Below are 18,971 nucleotides of genomic sequence, written 5' to 3'. Positions count from 1 at the left end.
TTATCTTGTAAAACTGAAATGTTGTATCCATACCTCTGAAAACCAGTCTCTGTCTCCTTGAATTTGATTATTTTATATTCTTGAATAACTGGAATCATGGAATATTTGTACTACTATGTCTAGCTTATTTCACATTAATAAAGGTTTATTCTTGTTGTAGCACGTTAACACAATTTTCTTCTTTTTAAATGCTGAATAATTTTCCATCGTATTTATATAGCACAGTTTTTTTATTCATTCATTTATTGATGGGCACATGGGTTGCTTCCACCTTTGGTTACTGAGAAAAATAATGTTATGAACATAAATGGACAAATATCTTTTCAAAACCCTTCTTTTGATTTTTTTGGATGTATACCAACAAGTGCAATTGTTAGATTATAAGGTAATTCTGCATTCAGTTTTCTGAGAAATTCCCCATAGTGGTGTGCCATTTTATATTCCCATCGGCAATGCACAAGGGTTCCAATTTCTCCACATCCTTGCCAACACTAACTATATCCTGCTTTTTTAATAGTAGCCACCCTAATAGGTATGAGATGGTATCTTGCTGGGGTTCTGCCTGGCTCTTGAGGGCCTTTGTAATCAGCCTTTTTACAGGTCAGACCTTAATTCACAGTAATCCCCTGTCCAGGTCTTTCTCTACAGCCAGGTGTAGAGGAAAAGGAACACTCTTTCCACTCTATGAAGGTTTGATAATTTGAGTTTATAAAACAAACTAACAGTGAAGAGATTAACAAAAGATTCAGCACACAAGCATGAACGTATATGTGCAAGAGAGTCACAGGAGGCATGCTGAAAGAAGGGCATCTTGATGCTCACATACTCTCTTTTCAGGAGAAAGGGAACTGGGGATATAGGTAACTTTGGGGGAAAGAGTGAATGATTTAAAGAGAGATTCCTACTCCCAAGAACATACAGTAATCTGGGACAAAGTTCTCCTGGCTCTGACTGGGTGTCACCTCTAGTCTTTGTTCTGCGAGTTCATCTTCTGGAGGACCTGCCTTCAGGTAGAATGGGGAACTTCAGAGACAGCCCTTGAGCAATTTGGGAGGAAAAGGGGTGGAGATGGCAGGGAGGGGGCAGGAGAAGGACAGAGAGACCTCGGTTCTCCTTTAGCTCAAAGCATTTGGCCTGCCCATGTGTCTCACTTCGAGAGACACTTTTCTGACCCCATACAGAAAACACGTTAGACCACCTGTGCCTTTCCCTGTTTGTCCCCTCCTTCTTGAGTCTGACATTTACCCTCACCTTCCTCTTCTCTGCCTGTCTCTTCAAATCTAGTTCAATGTCCACCTCCTATAAGGAGCCATTCCCCAGTCCCTCCCCCCAGAACAGGCCTCCCCAGAACAGACCCCTTGGGCATGAGGGTGACTTAGAAATGAAGGCAATTAAGATTCAGTAGATGCATAAAGAAGCCTTCCCAGGGCCCATGCAGACCTTGCTCAGACAGTCCTCCTCTTCTGGTAGTTTCCTCCACACATTTACCTTCCTACAGAGTGCCACGTTTGGAAGTCCAAACCCCTTCTTCCTTTGACTTTCACATCTGCTGGTTCTTTGCACAAAACAGTATGGAAGTTCTCAGGCCTACCTACTTCTTTGGCTCTTCACTTCCTTTCTAGAAAGCTCCCCCATGGCACATCCAAACTAACATCAAATTAAATTCCTGTGCTGTTGATTGTCCTTCTGTCCTGCTCATTTGCTGGGCACCACTCAGTGAATGTGAGAGATAGAGAGGAAAACGTATTTTGAGTCCCCTAATATTTACAGTTAAATCTGCCCAGGCAGGACTATAGATTTTATTGTGGAGCCAGTAACTGAATATGAATTTGCATCTTCTGACGAGTTAGTACATTATGGGCATGTTTTGGACTCAGATGATACATGTTGATCAACTGTTCATCAGAGGAAATCGAAACAGGTCAGAGTGTACATTCCAAATTTTCAATTATTATTTTGTTTCATCCCAGAGCAAAGACAGAGAAATTGAAAAGACATATCCTCAATTACTCAAAGTTACTTCAAAGAAGAATAAGGAGATGCAGAGCTAGATGGAAAAACAGGGGACAAATTCTAGTGCCTGAAAGACTCCGAGGTCAGAGAAAGATGGGGGGAGCTCAGAAGTCATCTTGATCTCTTTGTAGACTGAGATTTGGGAAAAATGAAATAGATACAAATGGGAAAAAGTGATCAGAAGATTGTTGTTGTGCATATTTCTTGAAAATTCAGATATTTTTGTGGTTTGTTTTTGTTTTTGTTTTTTGGGGGTTTTTTTGTTTGTTTTTTATCTTTCCTTTCTCAAACTTTCCTAAAATTCTTGAAATGGCATGTGAAGCCATATTAAGGTTTGGGCAAAAAGAACACAGTATTTCCTGGTACATGCTGACAAAAATATTCTCCCATTTTGAACCAAATGAGATGAGTCAATAAACATTCTATGATTTAAAACCATGACTCAGAAAACATTAACTTATAAACATCACATAAAGCCCCACGTAGCCCAATCTGCTGGCAGGCCAATGTCAACCATCATAAACCCACCCCCTCAGGGTGAACAGTACAGGCAGATGAAAAGGACTAATCCAGTTACAAAGAACATAAGTGTGTAAAAGACCCACACAACAGTCTGTCTGTATTCAAAAGTGTGATGGTGTGTTACTCATCACCAAATTTTTACATTCATTTTGGTCTTTTAAAATACTGCCTGATATTATTTCTTACAACAATTACTGGGCTTTGGGCCTCCCTTTGAATTTTGGGCTCCAGGCGAATCCCATAACTTGTCTCACCAAAATCCCAGCTCCACCTTCAGGCAAGGATCCCTACATCCTGCTAGTCCAGGTCACATGTGGCTAGTTCATTTAGACTTTATTGGTTGGACTTTTGAAACAGCCATAAAGCAGTTTTCGATTCATTTGATTAATTCTGATAGAATTGTCAAATCAGGCAGAGGAGTCAATAGTTCCTCTGTGAAATAAGGTCCCTTAATAACTTTCAGTTTCCTAGAACAACAGGGTGCCAACTAGTGCCTTTCTGATGTTTAATTGGCAGTTTAATGACTCATCTTGTTAAATACATATATTTCAGAAAATAGCCAATAAACTTAACTAGGCCTGAATGCTTCAATTAAAGGTCTTGGTTTACATTACATTAAAAAGAAAGAAAGAAAGTAAGCTCTTTTAGAAGTTGAATGAATCACCCGTATAGAAGCTGTATTAGCTACCTGGCAGATCAATGGTGTAACTGTAGCCAAGTTGTTCTGCAGGTAAAAAGAGTTCCTCGTTGGTGACCAGAGGAAAGAAAGGAACCAAGTTATACATCCGATTGTGGCCAATGGGTGCCAGTTCCTGAGGCCAGGCATCCACAGGAGGGTTGTATCTTCTCATCCACTCATCAAAGATGGCATCAGTAAAGGAATGGAGAACCTGCAAGACAGCACAGCATGGTGTTTAACATGGAAGGGCCCATTCCAATGAACCAACCAACCCGACTGGAGCTTTCTCCAAATGGAATAGAGCTCTTGTTGACCCAAGGAGCTGCTGTGTGCCCAATTCACCCTTGACGACAACATACGCACTGGCATCTCTTACTGAGTTTTCAGGGATGGTGGACATCTCTCTCCAAACAGGATTGTAGACCCTTCGTCAAGTGAACAAATGAAAGTTCGTGTTGCAGTTTTAACATTGGTTTGTGAATATTTGAGGCCTTCACAGTGGGTGTGTTGATTTTAATTTCAGAAAAAAAAATATGTCAAGTATGATGAGATCTATACGCTAGTAAATATTCAAATGTTTTGGTTTAATAGGAAAGAGGGACAGGTGACAATATTACAGTACTGTAATATAAAAAGATAGTAACAAGCAAAAAAAGAAAATCTCCGTGTTTTTGAAATGAACTCTTAAATTTGCCTCATCAGGAACACCCCTCCATTCATTTTATAAACCCTTCACTTGAATTCTTGGTGCTATGAAAGCAATAGGGAATCTAAAGATGTTGTAATGCAGATAGTGCTCATTTTTATTTTCTCCGAGAAGCTGTTAAAGTCCTTTTCAAATACTGCAATAATTAACGTGTTTTAAAATATTAACAGCAAAATTTCCATTTGTACATCCCTGACTCTACAACAGGATGTAAATGCAAGACCCTGTATCTGGTGATTAGAGTTGGCAGACTGCAAGTTCATGGAGCTGAGGGAAGGTGGCCGCTTCTCTTTCCTCCTTTCCAACCATGCTGCTTCTCTTTCCTCCTGTGCCCCAGGGATTGACACCCCAGGGCCACCACAGAAGTCCAACGGTTCTAAAACAACCATGCTGTGAGGAAGCCCAAACCAACCCCCATGAGAAACCCCATGCAAAAGTCCTGAGACTTCTGTACCATCTGCCACCACCTGGTGCAAGTACACAGACCCAGGCACATCCCATAACTTGTCTCACCGTAATCCCAGAACTGCCAGAACCGCCTGGCCAAGCCTTTCCAGAACTTCGGACCCATAGAAATCATGAGAAATGGAATGATTCTTGATACTTCGAGCCACTAAATGTTGTGATGACCTCTTAAGTAACGAGAACTGCAGGGAAAGGCCTGGATACAGTCTCAGGCTCCAGCTTACTCTAGCATGTGCAGGGAAAGGTTTCTAGGTCCCCAAGGAGAAGAAGCAAGACTCCTCCAGTCCTCTAGGAATCAGAACCAAAATGGGAATTCAGAGGTGATCACTTAAGTCACATGGTAGACACAGACACAGGTGCGCATGGAAATTCCCAAGTTCAAACTTAAGGTAGATGGTAAAAATAAGAAGGTAGGTCAATCTTTCTGAATGAGATAATTCCCGATGGCAATTTTGAAAAATGTTATCGAACTTGTTATTTTATGAAAATATTTATTTATCCTTCCTTTGCTCTACCAAGGATTTGAAGCAACATATAATCAGAAGGTGGCTTTCAGATTTTCCTAAATAAGCCATATGTAATAGGCAGGAAATAGTTCAACAGCACACAGGCTTCTACTTAGCTGGCTAAGTTCTTTCACTGAGAACATTTTAGTGAGGCATGAGAAATTATCTCCTGCCTAGACTGAAAGTAGGGGACCTCTCCAATTCATATGTTGAAATCCTAACCCCCAATGTAATGGTGTCAGGAGGTGAGGCCTTCAAAAGGTGAAGGTCATGAAAATGGAGCCCTTGCTTTCAGTGATATGAGGACACAGAAAGAAGAGGGTCCTTACCACACATCGAGCCTGCTGATACCTTGAGCTCGGACTTCCGAGCCTCCAGAACTGTGAGAAATGAACATTTAATAAGCCACACAGTCTATGGTATTTGTGTTATATCGGCCTGTGTGGACTAAGACACAATTGTAGGGGAAAAGGACATTTGAGCAGTAACAGTGTCTTCTAGGCAGATGGTTTGTTTGCCATTTTGCTCTAATTTTCTCTATTCCCTATCTACATCACTGGACCCTGATCAGACAGAATAGAAAGTATTTTTCCAGCATTTTGAAGGAGTTACATCTGAAACCCTCACTTCTTCCTAGATGTATATAATAGCACTGTATCCAGATATACGTACAAATGCATGAAGTGTATACAACATACATTGCCCAAGATATACTATCATATAGAAGAAAAATAGCCAGAGCACTAGAAATTCAGTTGTTAGTCCCTTGAAAAAGAAAGCCTTTACTTTATGGATCAAACACTGAACAGATAAAAACAGAAGACTCCACAGGGTTCTGCTGAGAGTGTGTCAACTTTAGAAGAAGGGACCATTTCAATATTCATCCATAAGCAATGTGGCAGGTTGAGGAGACAGAAGCAAAGTAATGTGAGAGGAGAATCTACCTGGAGGCAGAACTGTCCCCAAGCCACACTTGGCCACTAGATCATCAAAACTTTAGAAAGGATCAGTGCTAGCACTCTTAGATTTGTATTTGAGTTGTGGCTTGCCACTTGTTCATGCCTTATTTCATAGATAATGAAGTGTATATAATGCATCTCTTAGCCCAAGCTTAGTTCTTCTCAGTAGAGTACATGTAAGGGAGATTATAAAGCCTAGAGTTGGAAAGGACATCTTCAGATGACATTTAGCACCTGCCAAATTAAAAAACAAAAAACATCCCAGACTGAGCCCACAGAAATCCTGCCACCTGGAGTCCTTTCCAAACAGGTGGTCAGCCATCCTCTCTGATACCTCAGCTCTTCTAAAACTCACCTAGATTTTTGCTGCTCAAGAGAGAGTGGCTGCCTGTCTGTTACTTTAAAACTGCATATTTTTAAAAAAGTAAATAAAGCATTTAAGAAATGTAACTACATATAATAATACCAGCGGCCTCATCTTTTCAAAAGCCATGAAAAATTATTCAGACCTATCCTTCTCCAATTAGTGTTAATTCTGATTAACATGATCTAACAGGACTAAATTATCCCAGCTATAATGAAAGCAATTGTGAAGAGATCAAGTTAAGAATTGTTTAAACTGACAAGAGACAAAATTGCTGTTAGAAGGCTGGACGTGGGGAAATATATGAGTAGGAAACTTCTTACAGTCTCTGCTTAGCCTCTTACTGGATGGTGTGCACTTGAGCATTCCTTAGCCTCTCTGGATTCTATTTTCCCCATATGTAAAAAACAAGAAGATTACTTCACCATACACAGCTTTGTGGAGTTGAGAGATTAAATCTGCATTACACCTAGCACAGTGGCTGTCACAGAATAAAGGCTTAATAATGTATATAACATTCTCCAAACCCTGAGCCTCACACATACTAAACACACACTGTCCACTGTCTACACCCCCAACCCCTAACAGAATTCACTGAGCATCCACTACCTGCTGGGAACATTTCTAGAGGTTGGATATGTTGTCAATGATCCCGTTCACTTCCCACAAACTCATGAAACCTAGAAAATACATCTTTTTATATGACCAGATTATTAGGTTTTCCGGGAAATAAGATATCTAAAGAGAATGTTGTATTTTATTATTTACTTACATGGGGAACAAACCATTTCCACTAATTCTGACTCTATTAAATGGATTTTTGTTTTGTTTTGTTTTTCTTTTTCCAGATCCTACATGAACAGACAGACCACAAGAAAGGGAATGCAAACAGAATTTTTTTCTTTTTCTGGTACTGGGGATTGAACTCAGGGGCACTCAACCACTGAACCACATCCCCAGCTCTATTTTGTATTTTACTTAGGGACAGGATCTCACTGAGTTGCTTAGGGCCTCACTTTTGCTGAGGCTGGCTTTGAACTCACAACCTTCCTTTCTCAGCCTCCTGAGCCACTAGGATTACCAGTGTGCATCACCACGCCTGGCCACAAACAGAATTTGAAATGGATAAAATGATGCTGAACTTCACTTAGAAGGAGAAGAATGCACATGACAACTCACAGAAGTACCATTTTACCTGGCAAAGATGAAAAGGTAGGATAACTAATAACAAAGACCCCAAGAGTGAGGGAGCTGTGACTCTACATGTGTGCAGAGGGTAGGTCCTTTGCCTTTGGGAGGCAATTCTACAACATCCATCCAATATCAGACGTGTTTATTTGCCCCTCAACCCAGGGACTGCATTATTTTAAAGTCCAAGGTTATTTGTTGGAACATCATTTGTAAAGCAAAAAAATCAGAAGCCACTAAATGCAAGCTAGAGGTGTTGGGACTTCAAGAGGTAATTAGGTCATAAGAGATCCACCCTCATGAGTGGACCATGCTTTTCTCATAGCCGTGAGTTTGTTCTTACTCTCAGGGGGGGCTGGATTATTTATTGTGAGAGTGTGTTTCTCCCCACCTCAGCTCCCTTAACACATACATCTTTCACACCTACCAACTTGCCTTTCATTTTCTGCCATGAGTTGACTGTATGAGGCCCTCATCAAAAGCCAAGCAGATGTCAGTGCCATGTTCTTAGATCTCCAGAACTGTGCACTAAAAAAATCTCTTTCCGGTATAACTGACCAAGCCTCAGGTATTTTATTAAAGCAATACAAAATGGGCAAAGACAGTGCCCAGCAATAGGAGACCAGTTAAAAATTTCAGGATAAATCCATATAACAGAATGCCATACAGCCGGGGTTGGGGGGGGAGGCAAAAAGAAAACCCTTAATGAACTGTTACAGGGATATATAATTATAAATAAATAGATAAGGAAGGCACAGAAGTATCTATGGTATGTTCCATTTTAATAAGTATGTAAACCTCTTTGCTTCTGTATATATAAAATACATCTGGAAGATTAGAGGAAAAAATTATAATGGGTGGCTGGAAGATAGTAGTGATATAAGGACTTCATTTTTTGAATTCTCATGTGAATTATCTATTTAAAATTTTTGAGGTTAAAAAACTTAGGGAGGATTGGAAGTATATCTCAGTGATAAAAGGCTTCCTTAGCATGCATGAGCACCTGGGTTCGGTCCTCAGCACCAAAATTAAATAAAATAAAGAATTCAGGGAACTATGCAACAAACTTAAAATTAGATAAGCTAAAGGAAGATGAGATATTATATGAAATGTGTGCATTATAGCTGCAACCATATAAAACTTGAGAAAATAATCAGAAAATTGAGATGAATTATGGACTTTAAAAAAATTTTTTTTACCAACTTTTCTGTAATTATAAATAGTGAAAAAGGCATTGACCTACTCAAAATAAAAAATTTGACATGAAATAATGCTATTCTGATTTTGAAAGCTGTCAGTCAAATTATGATTTTTGTTATTTGAAGAAAAAGTAGATACTTTTTAAGTTCTTCACTCTTGGGGAGAATAAAGCAATATACTTTACTTCTTTAAAAAAAAAAAAAAAACTTCAGCTAGGGGCTGGGATTGTGGCTCAGCAGCAGAGTGCTTGCCTTGCAAGTATGAGGTACTGGGTTAGATCCTCAGCACCTCATAAAAATAAATAAAAATGAAATAAAGGTATTGTATTCATCTACAACAAAAAATAAAACCTTCAGCTAAACTCAGAAGTATTTCATGCATGTTATTGAGAACTTTTCATTTTCCTATAGTGTAGCCTAGGACAGTAGAATCAGAAGTGGTCTTATAGGGTTAACTCTCAGAAATCTATTAGGTATTTGTTTTTAGAAATTTATTTTTTTCTTGTTTTATATTCCTGAATTAATGAATCTAACTTACCCAATTGATTATTATTGCTATGAAATAAAAATGGTAATAAGACTTGTGTAACTTAGTCCAGGTAGAATTTCAATGTATAAACTGAAAAACAAATACATGAGTTTTTTAGTGAGTAGCAACCATTAACTGGTTCTTTCCAGACACTAAGAATCAAAAGAACTTAGAGCTCACCAAACAATCTCACTAAAAAGGATAAAGGTGAAAATATGTCACCACAATTCCATCAGAATGACTGCTATCAAAAAGAAGATAACAAGCACTATTGAGGACCTGGGAAAGGGGAATGCTTGCACACTGTTGGTGTAAAATCAGTAACACCATTATGGACAACAGTACAGAGATTCCTCAAAAAGTTAAGTATAAAACCACCATATGATCCAACCCACCTGGGTATATATCCAAAGGAAATAAGCTCAGTATGTCAGAGAGAAATTTGCACTCACATGTTTATTACAGCACTATTTACAATACCCAGAATGAAATGGAATCTCTGTAAGTATCCAACAGATAAATAAATAAGAAAAATGTGGTACATACACATAATGGAATACTATCCGGTTATCAGAAAGACAATTTTTATCATCTGCAACAGCATAGATGAACCTGAAGGATAGTATGTTAAGAGAAATAAGCCAAGCACAGAAAGACAAACACTTTATGGTCACATCCAAATGTACTTTTAAGGAATTGGGAAGAATGTTACTAACCTCTAAAACAGTTTCCCTCTTGGCAGTTAAAATATTTAACTGTATGATCTACTGGTTTCCTTTATTTTTTCTTTTTTTGGATTATATCTAAATTTAATATTGAAGGCAGCACAACTCAGCATTCCTGTGGCTTAATCTTATTTTCCATGATAACATGTGCATTTATTTCAATTATCTTAAAAATTATTAGAATTTCAGAGATTGGTTCAGAGTTTTTCTTATATTCTAATGTTCTGCCTTCTTTTATTCATGATTATGATCATACACAATGTTGTACTTCTCCTGCTTGAAGATATTTCAGGAAAAATCATTTTAATAAATGTCATAAGCAATATGTTTGCATGAATTACCTCCTGAATTTGAAATTCCAGAAGCTATAACTCTGTAAACTGACACACTTTAACTTAAATCTTAATACGCAAAACACAATTTAAGGCTGAATTGGCTTCTACATAAAACTGTTTGTAAATAGCCTAAGGTAAGGGGTGTCTTTCCAGAACCAGTGTCATTATTCCTTCTGAGTCTTCAAAGAAAGTCTGTGGCTTTGGTTTTATGTGTATATGATAACATGTCTCCAAAGAAAGCACAGTTTTAAGTATCAAAGATATTAAACATAATGAAGACCAACATGATTAAACAACTAATATCTTTGAACTACATGTAGTCATGGGATTACTTACCCATAAAGTTTTTTGTTGTTATTTTTGGTTATTTATTTATTTATTTATTTTTAGTTTCCGGTGGACACAACATCTTTATTTTATTTTTATGTGGTGCTGAGGATAGAACCCAGCACCCCGCGTATGTCAGGCGAGTGCGCTACGGCTTGAGCCGCATCCCCAGCCCCCATAAAGTTTTAATATGGGTTTTCACCTCACTGTAGGAAAAGAGTAATATTAGAGATAGTCTGATTACATAGAAAGGGCATTGATTCCCCAGAGTAAGGGGCAGCAAAGTAAAGCCCTGGATGTTATGTTAAATGAAATACTCCAAGCACAGAAAAATATCATATTTTTTTTCTAAATAAAGTTTTATTGGAACACCACACTTGTTTGCTTATGCATCGTCCATGCCTGCTGTCATACTAACGTGGCAGAGCTCAGTAGTGGCAATAGGGACCATCAGGTCCCAAAAGCCAAGGATATTTGCTGTCTGGGCACTTGCAGAAAAATGTTGCCTTCCCCTGTGCACCTGGTAGGCTTCTTCCAAAGAAGGAGCTAGCAGTTCTAGAGAGGTGGGATGCTGAAAACCAAATTACTAGCACCACCATTATTTCTTGTAGGAGTAGAGAAAGGTTTGGGATCATTCTCAATTTGTCAGAGGAGTCCATGGTTCCATTAATAATATTTTTGAATTCTGGGTGAGAAGTATTATGACATTTTCCTTATATATATCACCATGTGTATAAATTATGTAGTTGAAAATGTACGTTTTTATAAAAAAACATATTTCAAGACATATAGATAGATAAATAGCAGAGAAGGCAGACACCAGAAATGCTCATGCTGAGCACTAAGGGCTGAGATGGTAGCCCAGAATGTGATCTGAAAGATCAAGTCAGAACTGTTGGACAAGGCAGGCTGCAAGATGGGAAAGGTGGCTGTGGAGCCCTCGCAGAGAAGCCCTCGGCCTGGCTGCAGGTGGGACCAACAGGCCGCACTTCTGACAACCCCTTCATTTACTGCTACCACACAAAACTGAGCAGAGAAACATATGTTAGAAGGAAGAACCAGCTCTACCAACTGCTTCTATTGCAGGATTTCCTGGATCTCGTTGGGAAGCCCCAGAAAGATGCTCAGAACTGACGGACTCCATTCTTCATGACACCAGGCAAGCTTAGTCATTGGAAACTGCACTTTTACTCTCCTGAATATCTCCTCTTTTTGTACCCTGGGTTCAGCAAAAATAATAAATCACTTTTGAAATACCTCTCATTTTGTGCTATCAGTCAACCGCCTCAGGGTACAACTGTCTACTATGAAGAACAAGATAAGGAACCCTAATTAAGGTTTGGAAATGCAAACCCAACTCATAGTTCTCATTCCTTCCCACTGATTACCATAAAACACATTATTATTTTTATGATAACATTTGCATTGTCCTTAACAGTTTCTACAGCATCATCATATTATCCTAATCTACAAGAGTTGCTTTAATAAGCATAACACTTTTTATCACCACCACAGATCAGGTCAAACAGCAGCTCCACATCATTCAGTGACATTCCCAAGGTTGCACAAGTAAGGACTAAAAAAAATCAAATTGGCTCATAACCCAGCGTTCTTTTTACTATGACACGTAGCCTCCCTGGAACCCAAAAAACATAAAGTGCTATTACCTGATAGTTTGAGGATGCGTTGTGCTCTAGACCAAATTCATATGTTGAAGCCTGAACCACCAAACATGGAAGTAACTAAGGTTAACTAAGGTCACAGGGATGAGGCCCTGATATGTTAGGATTAGTGCCTTTATCAGAAAAGACACTGCAAAGCTCACTCCCTCTGTCTCCATCATATGAGGTCACAGTGAAGAAACCCAGGAATCCTTCACAAAAACCAGGTTAGTCAGCACCCCGATCCTAGACTCCAGACTCTCCAGAATGGTGGGTATAAATGTCAGTCATTTAATTTCTCTAGTCCATAGTATTTTATTAGGGCAGACTGAGAAGACTAAGACACATTACTAAGATTCACGTTGAGGTGAAGTAAACTCTGGAAAAAGGAATAGTGTTTTTGGCCATAGTCCAATATAAACTCAGAAGCCGGGCAAAGTGGCACACGCCTGTAATCCCAATGACTTAGGAGGCTAAGAGAGGGGATCCCAAGTTTGAGGCCAGCATCAGCAACTTAGCACAACCCTGTCTCAAAAATTAAAAATAAAAAAGTAAAAAGGGGTAGGATGCAGCTCAGTGGTAAAGCATGCCTGTGTTCAATCCCTACTACCCAAACAAAACAAAACAAAAAGGACAAGAGGTGAAATTTCTTCTTGCAATTGCTCCCAAGTCATCTAAGACATGTAAAGCAGAAAACAATGTTAAAATAGATAATGGTAAAATGAATGCCTGTAAAGCAGAGCCTTTGTTGGGGTTCAGTGGCTGAAACATGAGAGATTATGTTATGCAAACCTCCTAAGCCAAATTTACTGATCTGTACCTGAAAGGATCAAAGCAGACCCCAACATCTAGGAGGTGGCCTGCTACCATCGCCCAAGCCTCGATGTCCTCTAGTCAGATGTAAATAATTCCACAGAACATCAGACATGGCACTCTGTGATGGACCAGGACAAAAACCAGTCAACTCCATAGCCACATCTGAACCTAGACAAAATGTGAACATGACCCAAGCCACAAAATACCCAACTCTTACCTTCCTGACCACTGATTTACTGGTAACCTAAGCCTAGTCCTTCCTCCCTGTGCAGAAGAACTATTGAGGTCTTCGAACATAGAACTACCCCTGCTTCCTGACATCATCTGATCCAGAGCAAAACTCTTTTATCTTTTCCCCCAAATCACCTATCACATGCCCAGTCCCATCCATCCTTTCTAACATCTGCTGCCTGAGACTCTCCACCATCTTCCATTCTCTCCACATGAGGAGTAATAAACCCACTGTGCTCAACTACAGTAGTGAAAAACAGAGGCTCTATCCATTCCAAGTCCCCAATGGACGACTGAAACCACAGAGAGTAACAAACCCTATGCACAGTGTTTTTTTCCTATACATATGTACCTATGATAAAGTTTAATTTATAAAGTAGGCACAGTAGAAGATTAGCAAGAATTAACAATACAGAAAGTATAACAATAAGAAAGGAAGGTCATATGAATGTGGATTCTTGAAGTACCTTGTACTGTACTAGCCCTTCTTTCAAACCATGCTTGGCCATGGCTAACTAACCTGTGGGCAAGGGGCTAACGTACAGCTGTGCTCCCAGAAGACTTTGGCTACAGGGCATTGATTACCCGGCAGCTGAATACCGTGGCCCTGACTGGCACTCCCTAATTTTGTTTGTCTCTGGAGAAACCATTGGTGAACATATCTCACAGACAAATAAAAGCTTGAAATTCTAAACTTTACATCCCATTGTCAAGTTTTACCATTTTTTTCCTCTTGTTTTAGAGGGAGACAGAAATTAGACTCAAATGTATTGAGGGAGTTTATCACACGTGGGGTGTTAAAGAACCATGAAGCCCCTCCTGGTTAAGCGCAAAACTCTCTACTGGTTGTCTTCCAACTCAGAGGTATAAAGCCAAGAAACAAAGTACCACAAATGTGAACTTCTGTCTTTTTGCCACTGTTGAAGGTGTTTGTCAAGTTGATTTGGCCAGCACCCCATCTCCATTTTCCTTCCCTCTTTAGATTACCAGACCCTTTCTTTCCTGCAGGTAATTAACTCATTGAACACGGTGGTTAACCCACTTCAAAACCACTCATTTAACCAACAAGAAACCATTTATAACTACATTAATTTATGAACTCAACTCTGGACTGTAAACTTCTGGCCAAGGTCATCCAAAAGCTACTCATCCCAGAAGCATGAGGTTCTGATTAGGGGCTTCCAATACCAGCTCACCCACCCAAGGGTGTGGGTTATATAAGCCTATGTCACCTTGTTCCCACAGAGGATGAAACCCCACCAAACCTTAATGTTATTGAAAAATAAGTAAACCTGACATGTTCTCTAGAAACTTCTCCATCTTATTCTCAGAGTCTTGGAACATACCACAAAAACAGGATCATTGGCAGCTGAATGTGGCTGAGCATTTGTCCCATTCAGGAAGGCGTGGACCAAATTGTGAAGGTTGGCCACTTGAGAGTCGATCGTCCCATCTGCTTTACCAAATCCTTCCAGGGCATTCCTGAGAGAAACCAGAACATCAGAGATATCAGGCAAAGATGGAGAAAGGCCTCTTCTCATAGTTTCCAGCCTAGAAGGCCACTTCTAATCCAGGGCATATGAAAGGCTCTGTCAAGGCTCTGTCAGACCTGTGATGTTAATCTTCCATAGGGAAGGAATTCTTAATCCACACTACTTCTGCCTCTGTCCAGTTAAATGTTATCTTTGTACTCCATGACAATTATTTACCTTCATACCTGTCTCTCATGCTCTTGAAGGTCAGGGTCTGAGTTTCCCCTCTTTTTTTAATAGCCGAAGTCAAATATCCTGCCGTGATGGTGTGTGACTGATAAATTAATATCCAATCTTACCTATGCATATTTCTCAACTAAACAGATCTTCACCTTGACTGTAATACATAATATCCTAAACATATCCCAGTATTCCCAGTACCTTTCTTTATGCCTTAGGAAAGAATTTCTCAGGAATTTTAATTGTCCATATCCTAACTCAGTGATCCTATTAAATCTAAGCACACCTGACAATCACTGGAGCGAAAATCACCCTCTACTCCTAGAGTATCTGATTCAGGAGGTGTGGGCTGGGTCCCAATAATTTGCATTTTTCTAACCAATTCCCAAGTGCTACCATATTTTGGGGGGAGCACTCTCCTAACTCTAATCCATAGGAAATGCAAGCTAATTTAATAGTATTTTTGTCATAATAAAAAACATGCATGTTCCTTTTAAAAACAATATTAAATGTTGCCCTTTGATACTACTCTGCTGTATCCAACTCCCGCACAGAATCTGGGCCCTGCTACACCTACACAGCTTCTGCACTTCAGTTGAGCCTACTATGCCTTTGGCCCCAGACAAGTTGTACAATTTACATGAAGTTAAGAGAGAGAGACTCTAGTTTTGGAGAAGACCATAAATATATCCACCATCCCTTTTGGAAGTCCTCTTCCTCTTCATTAAAATCTTATTTCTATACTACTTCTCATAATTCTTCATAAGTCTTTTGGGGTGGAAGAAAAGTAATAGCTGGTCTTCACATTTTGAGCATTGGAATGCCATTGCTGTGCCATAATTTGAGTTGAATTGATAATTTAGACTCCAATATTAAGGTCTGTGACTGATAAATTTCTAATGTGAACATTAAAAACTAAGAAAAGAAAAACAAGGGGCATGGGCATTTTTAAAGCACTTTATTTAACAAGATGCCATGGTCCCAAGACTATACCTAGATAAAGAGAAAAATTAGAAATAAAAAAGGTGCTTTTGGACAGTTGAGTTCAAAGGGAAGAAACTCTACAATTGGCTCCAGTGTGTGGATGAAGACTTCCCTGATGCGGATGCCTTACTTCCTGTAATTAAAACCCCTCTCCGTTACTCAACTTGCAGAAGTATCCCAGTCCCTGGATTTCCTTCCAGGCTACCTCAGGTGTTGTAAAAGAGCTTGAGCACCAACCTGAAGCTGAAGGTGGAGTTCTGGAAGAAAGGAGGACTGTCAAACTTGGGGAGAGACAGACAATCTTGTACATTTTTTAAGGTGGGCAGTTTCTCACTATTTCTTCCCACTCGGTTTCTTCTCAGCAAACCTTCATAAGTGCCATTACACAGGGTGACCCGGCGGTTGTAGTCATCCAGACTAAGATTTAGAAGATTAAAAAATAATATATTTTAACTCATGAATATAAACTTGGGTCCAACAATCATATTCGTAGTTATGGTAAAAATTTTGTTAGTTGCTAAAAATAGTACCCCTGAAAATAACTACAGATCAAAAAGTTTAAGAATGTAAGAGGCACAAAATATGAATACAAGGATAATATGATAATAATTACTGTTCCATTGAAAAGACAGTAAGAGGCCCTTTAAGCAAGATGGCAACTCCTATGATGGGCATTTGGATCTGGGACAGCACAGTTGAGATCAGGAGGAGCCACATTACAGTGAGCCAAACCACTTTTGGTGGAAGTGGCTATGTAGATCTAGGAAAGCATCTCAGGCAAATTGCAGGCAAACAGAGATGAACAGCATAAACGCAGATGCAACCATACAGAGGAAAGGTTAATCAAAAAATTATTTTTACCCAGGTGCCGTGGCACACACCTGTAATCCCAGAAGCCCAGGAGGCTGAGACTGGAGGCTCATGAGTTCAAAGCCAGCCTCAGCAACATCAAGGCACTAAGCAACTCAGTGAGACCCCGTCTCTATATAAAATACAAACTAAGGCTGGGGATGTGGCTCAGTGGCTGAGTGCCCCTGAGTTCAATCCCCGGTACCCTGTCAAAAAATTATTTTAATGTTAAAGGAGATGGAAATGTTAATTACCTCAATTTGATTATTACACACTATATAATCTATCAAATTATCACACTGTACCCCATAATTTATACAATTAAAATAATAATTAACATTTTTAAAAGAAGGAACACCATCTCCAGAAATGTACGATGGCTACATGACAAGCAAGGGGCTGACAAGGTCCCATGAAACACATTCTACATGGCCATGGTGACCTGGAATTCCACCTTCAGACCACTGGTTCATTGATAGAGCTTTAAAGAGGTTACTGTGTGAGGGTTTTTAAAGGGTTTTTGTTGTTTGTTTGTTTTAGTTGTAGATAGACATAATACCTTTGTTTTATTTATTTATTTTTATGTGGTGCTGAGGATCAAATCCAGGGCCTCACATGTGAGTTTTAAAAGCTAAGGGATCATGTCTGGTGTGGAGAACGGAATGAGCACACACACGGACAGAAGCAGCCAGAACCCAAACACTAAGCAAGAAAGGCCTCCAAGTCAGCATTTCCCAAAGTGTGTTACAGGGAGATGGGCTGTGAAATAAGATCTGATCAACTGAGGTTCCTCTTGAAGAATAATAGTACATTTATCTAAGGATAGTTAAAGCTCAGAGATGTTCTAAAATTTTTTTTAAAAAACTCTTAAATTCAGCTTTTTCTAAACACATGATCACAAACACCTCTTGACACATCACCTATTAATATCCAAGACACTATGGGAAGTGGCACTTTATGGAATTAAGAAATTCAGATAAAAACAGATGGGTTATTCCACTTATCATGGAGCCGGGAGCCCTGTCTTGCTGCAGGACATGTGGAGGATGTGGAAGATGAGGTCCCTGTGGAGGGGCATGGGGCATGGGCTCCTAAGAACACATGCCTGTCCAGGCTCAGTGCTGGCCATGGGCCAGGAGGTGTGCTGAGCTCAGTGCCCAGGTGCAATCTAAAGATGGAGAGGCAGAGTAGTGGGGTTAAAAGGATGCGGGGGGACTGGGGTTGTGGCTCAGTGGTAGAGTGCTTGCCTTGCACGCTTGAGGCCCTGGGTTCCATCCTCAGCCCCACATAAAAATAAATAAATAAAATAAAGATATCGTGTCCAACTACAACTAAAAATAAAATGGGGGTTTGGGAGAAAAGAAATGAATAAAGGCAGGCAGAGGATCCTCTTGGAGAATTGTTTTCTGAGATACAATTGTCCCTCTTTATCTGCAATTTTGTTTTTCATGGATTCAGTTACCTGCGGTCAACTCCAATCTGAAAATATAACTGTGATACACTAAGGAATTAAGATATTCTGAGAGAAAGAAGACATTCACATAACTTTTATTATAGTGTTGTTATACTTGTATTTTATTATTACTTATGGTTAATCTCTTACTATGACTAGTTTATAAACTTTACCATAAGAATGTCTGTCTAGGAAAAAACATGGTGCATATAAGATTTAGTACTAGCCAAGGTTTCAGGCATCCACTGGAGTCTTGGTACACATCCCTCCTGAAGGTCAGACAGCTGTACTGTGCCCAGAGACAGAAATGGGTTCAGAGAGTCTTTGAGGAAAGAATGATTCCTAGGCTGCAGGTCACTTACCTTCTTATGTGGTCTTTAGGGGTTCATAGGACATTCTTTCTGGGCCCATGTCCCCCTCAACTGCATCTTGTGGTCCAGCCACACCAGGCTGCTTCCAGAGACTTTCCTAGTTTCACACATGATGTTCCTTCCATGGAGGACACACCTGCCGCCCTCCCACACTCTCCTCATCCTCCCTGATACCTGACAGAAGTCTGTGCCTTCTTGAGTCTCAGAACAATCATCTCCACTCATTGGGGACTTGTCCTGACTCTCTTCCTGGCTTTGCATGTGCACCGGTTATAGTACTTCTCAGACTAAATGGTAATTCATCTACAAGAAATCTATCTTGCTAAATACAAAAGTATATAAAAAGGGAGGCAGTACTTGCATTCCTAGCAGTATCA

General features: G+C 39.6%; 1 protein-coding gene across 1 annotated transcript in view; it reads right to left on the bottom strand.

Moving 5' to 3' along the window:
* DCT (dopachrome tautomerase) overlaps nucleotides 1–18,971 on the bottom strand; it is a gene marked incomplete at both ends in the record, with an annotated part of 31,973 nt that overhangs the window by 666 nt on the left and 12,336 nt on the right. Inside the window, 3 exons of the mRNA XM_081303015.1 lie at nucleotides 3,224–3,425; nucleotides 14,572–14,707; nucleotides 16,159–16,338. Coding sequence (XP_081159141.1) covers nucleotides 3,224–3,425; nucleotides 14,572–14,707; nucleotides 16,159–16,338 — 518 coding nt within the window. The remainder of the gene's footprint in view (nucleotides 1–3,223; nucleotides 3,426–14,571; nucleotides 14,708–16,158; nucleotides 16,339–18,971) is intronic.

Source organism: Spermophilus citellus (assembly GCF_964194105.1).
Source record: "Spermophilus citellus genome assembly, chromosome: 1".
In the NCBI taxonomy this organism is placed as follows: Eukaryota; Metazoa; Chordata; class Mammalia; order Rodentia; family Sciuridae; genus Spermophilus; species Spermophilus citellus.
This window is presented reverse-complemented; position numbering and strand designations above follow the sequence as displayed.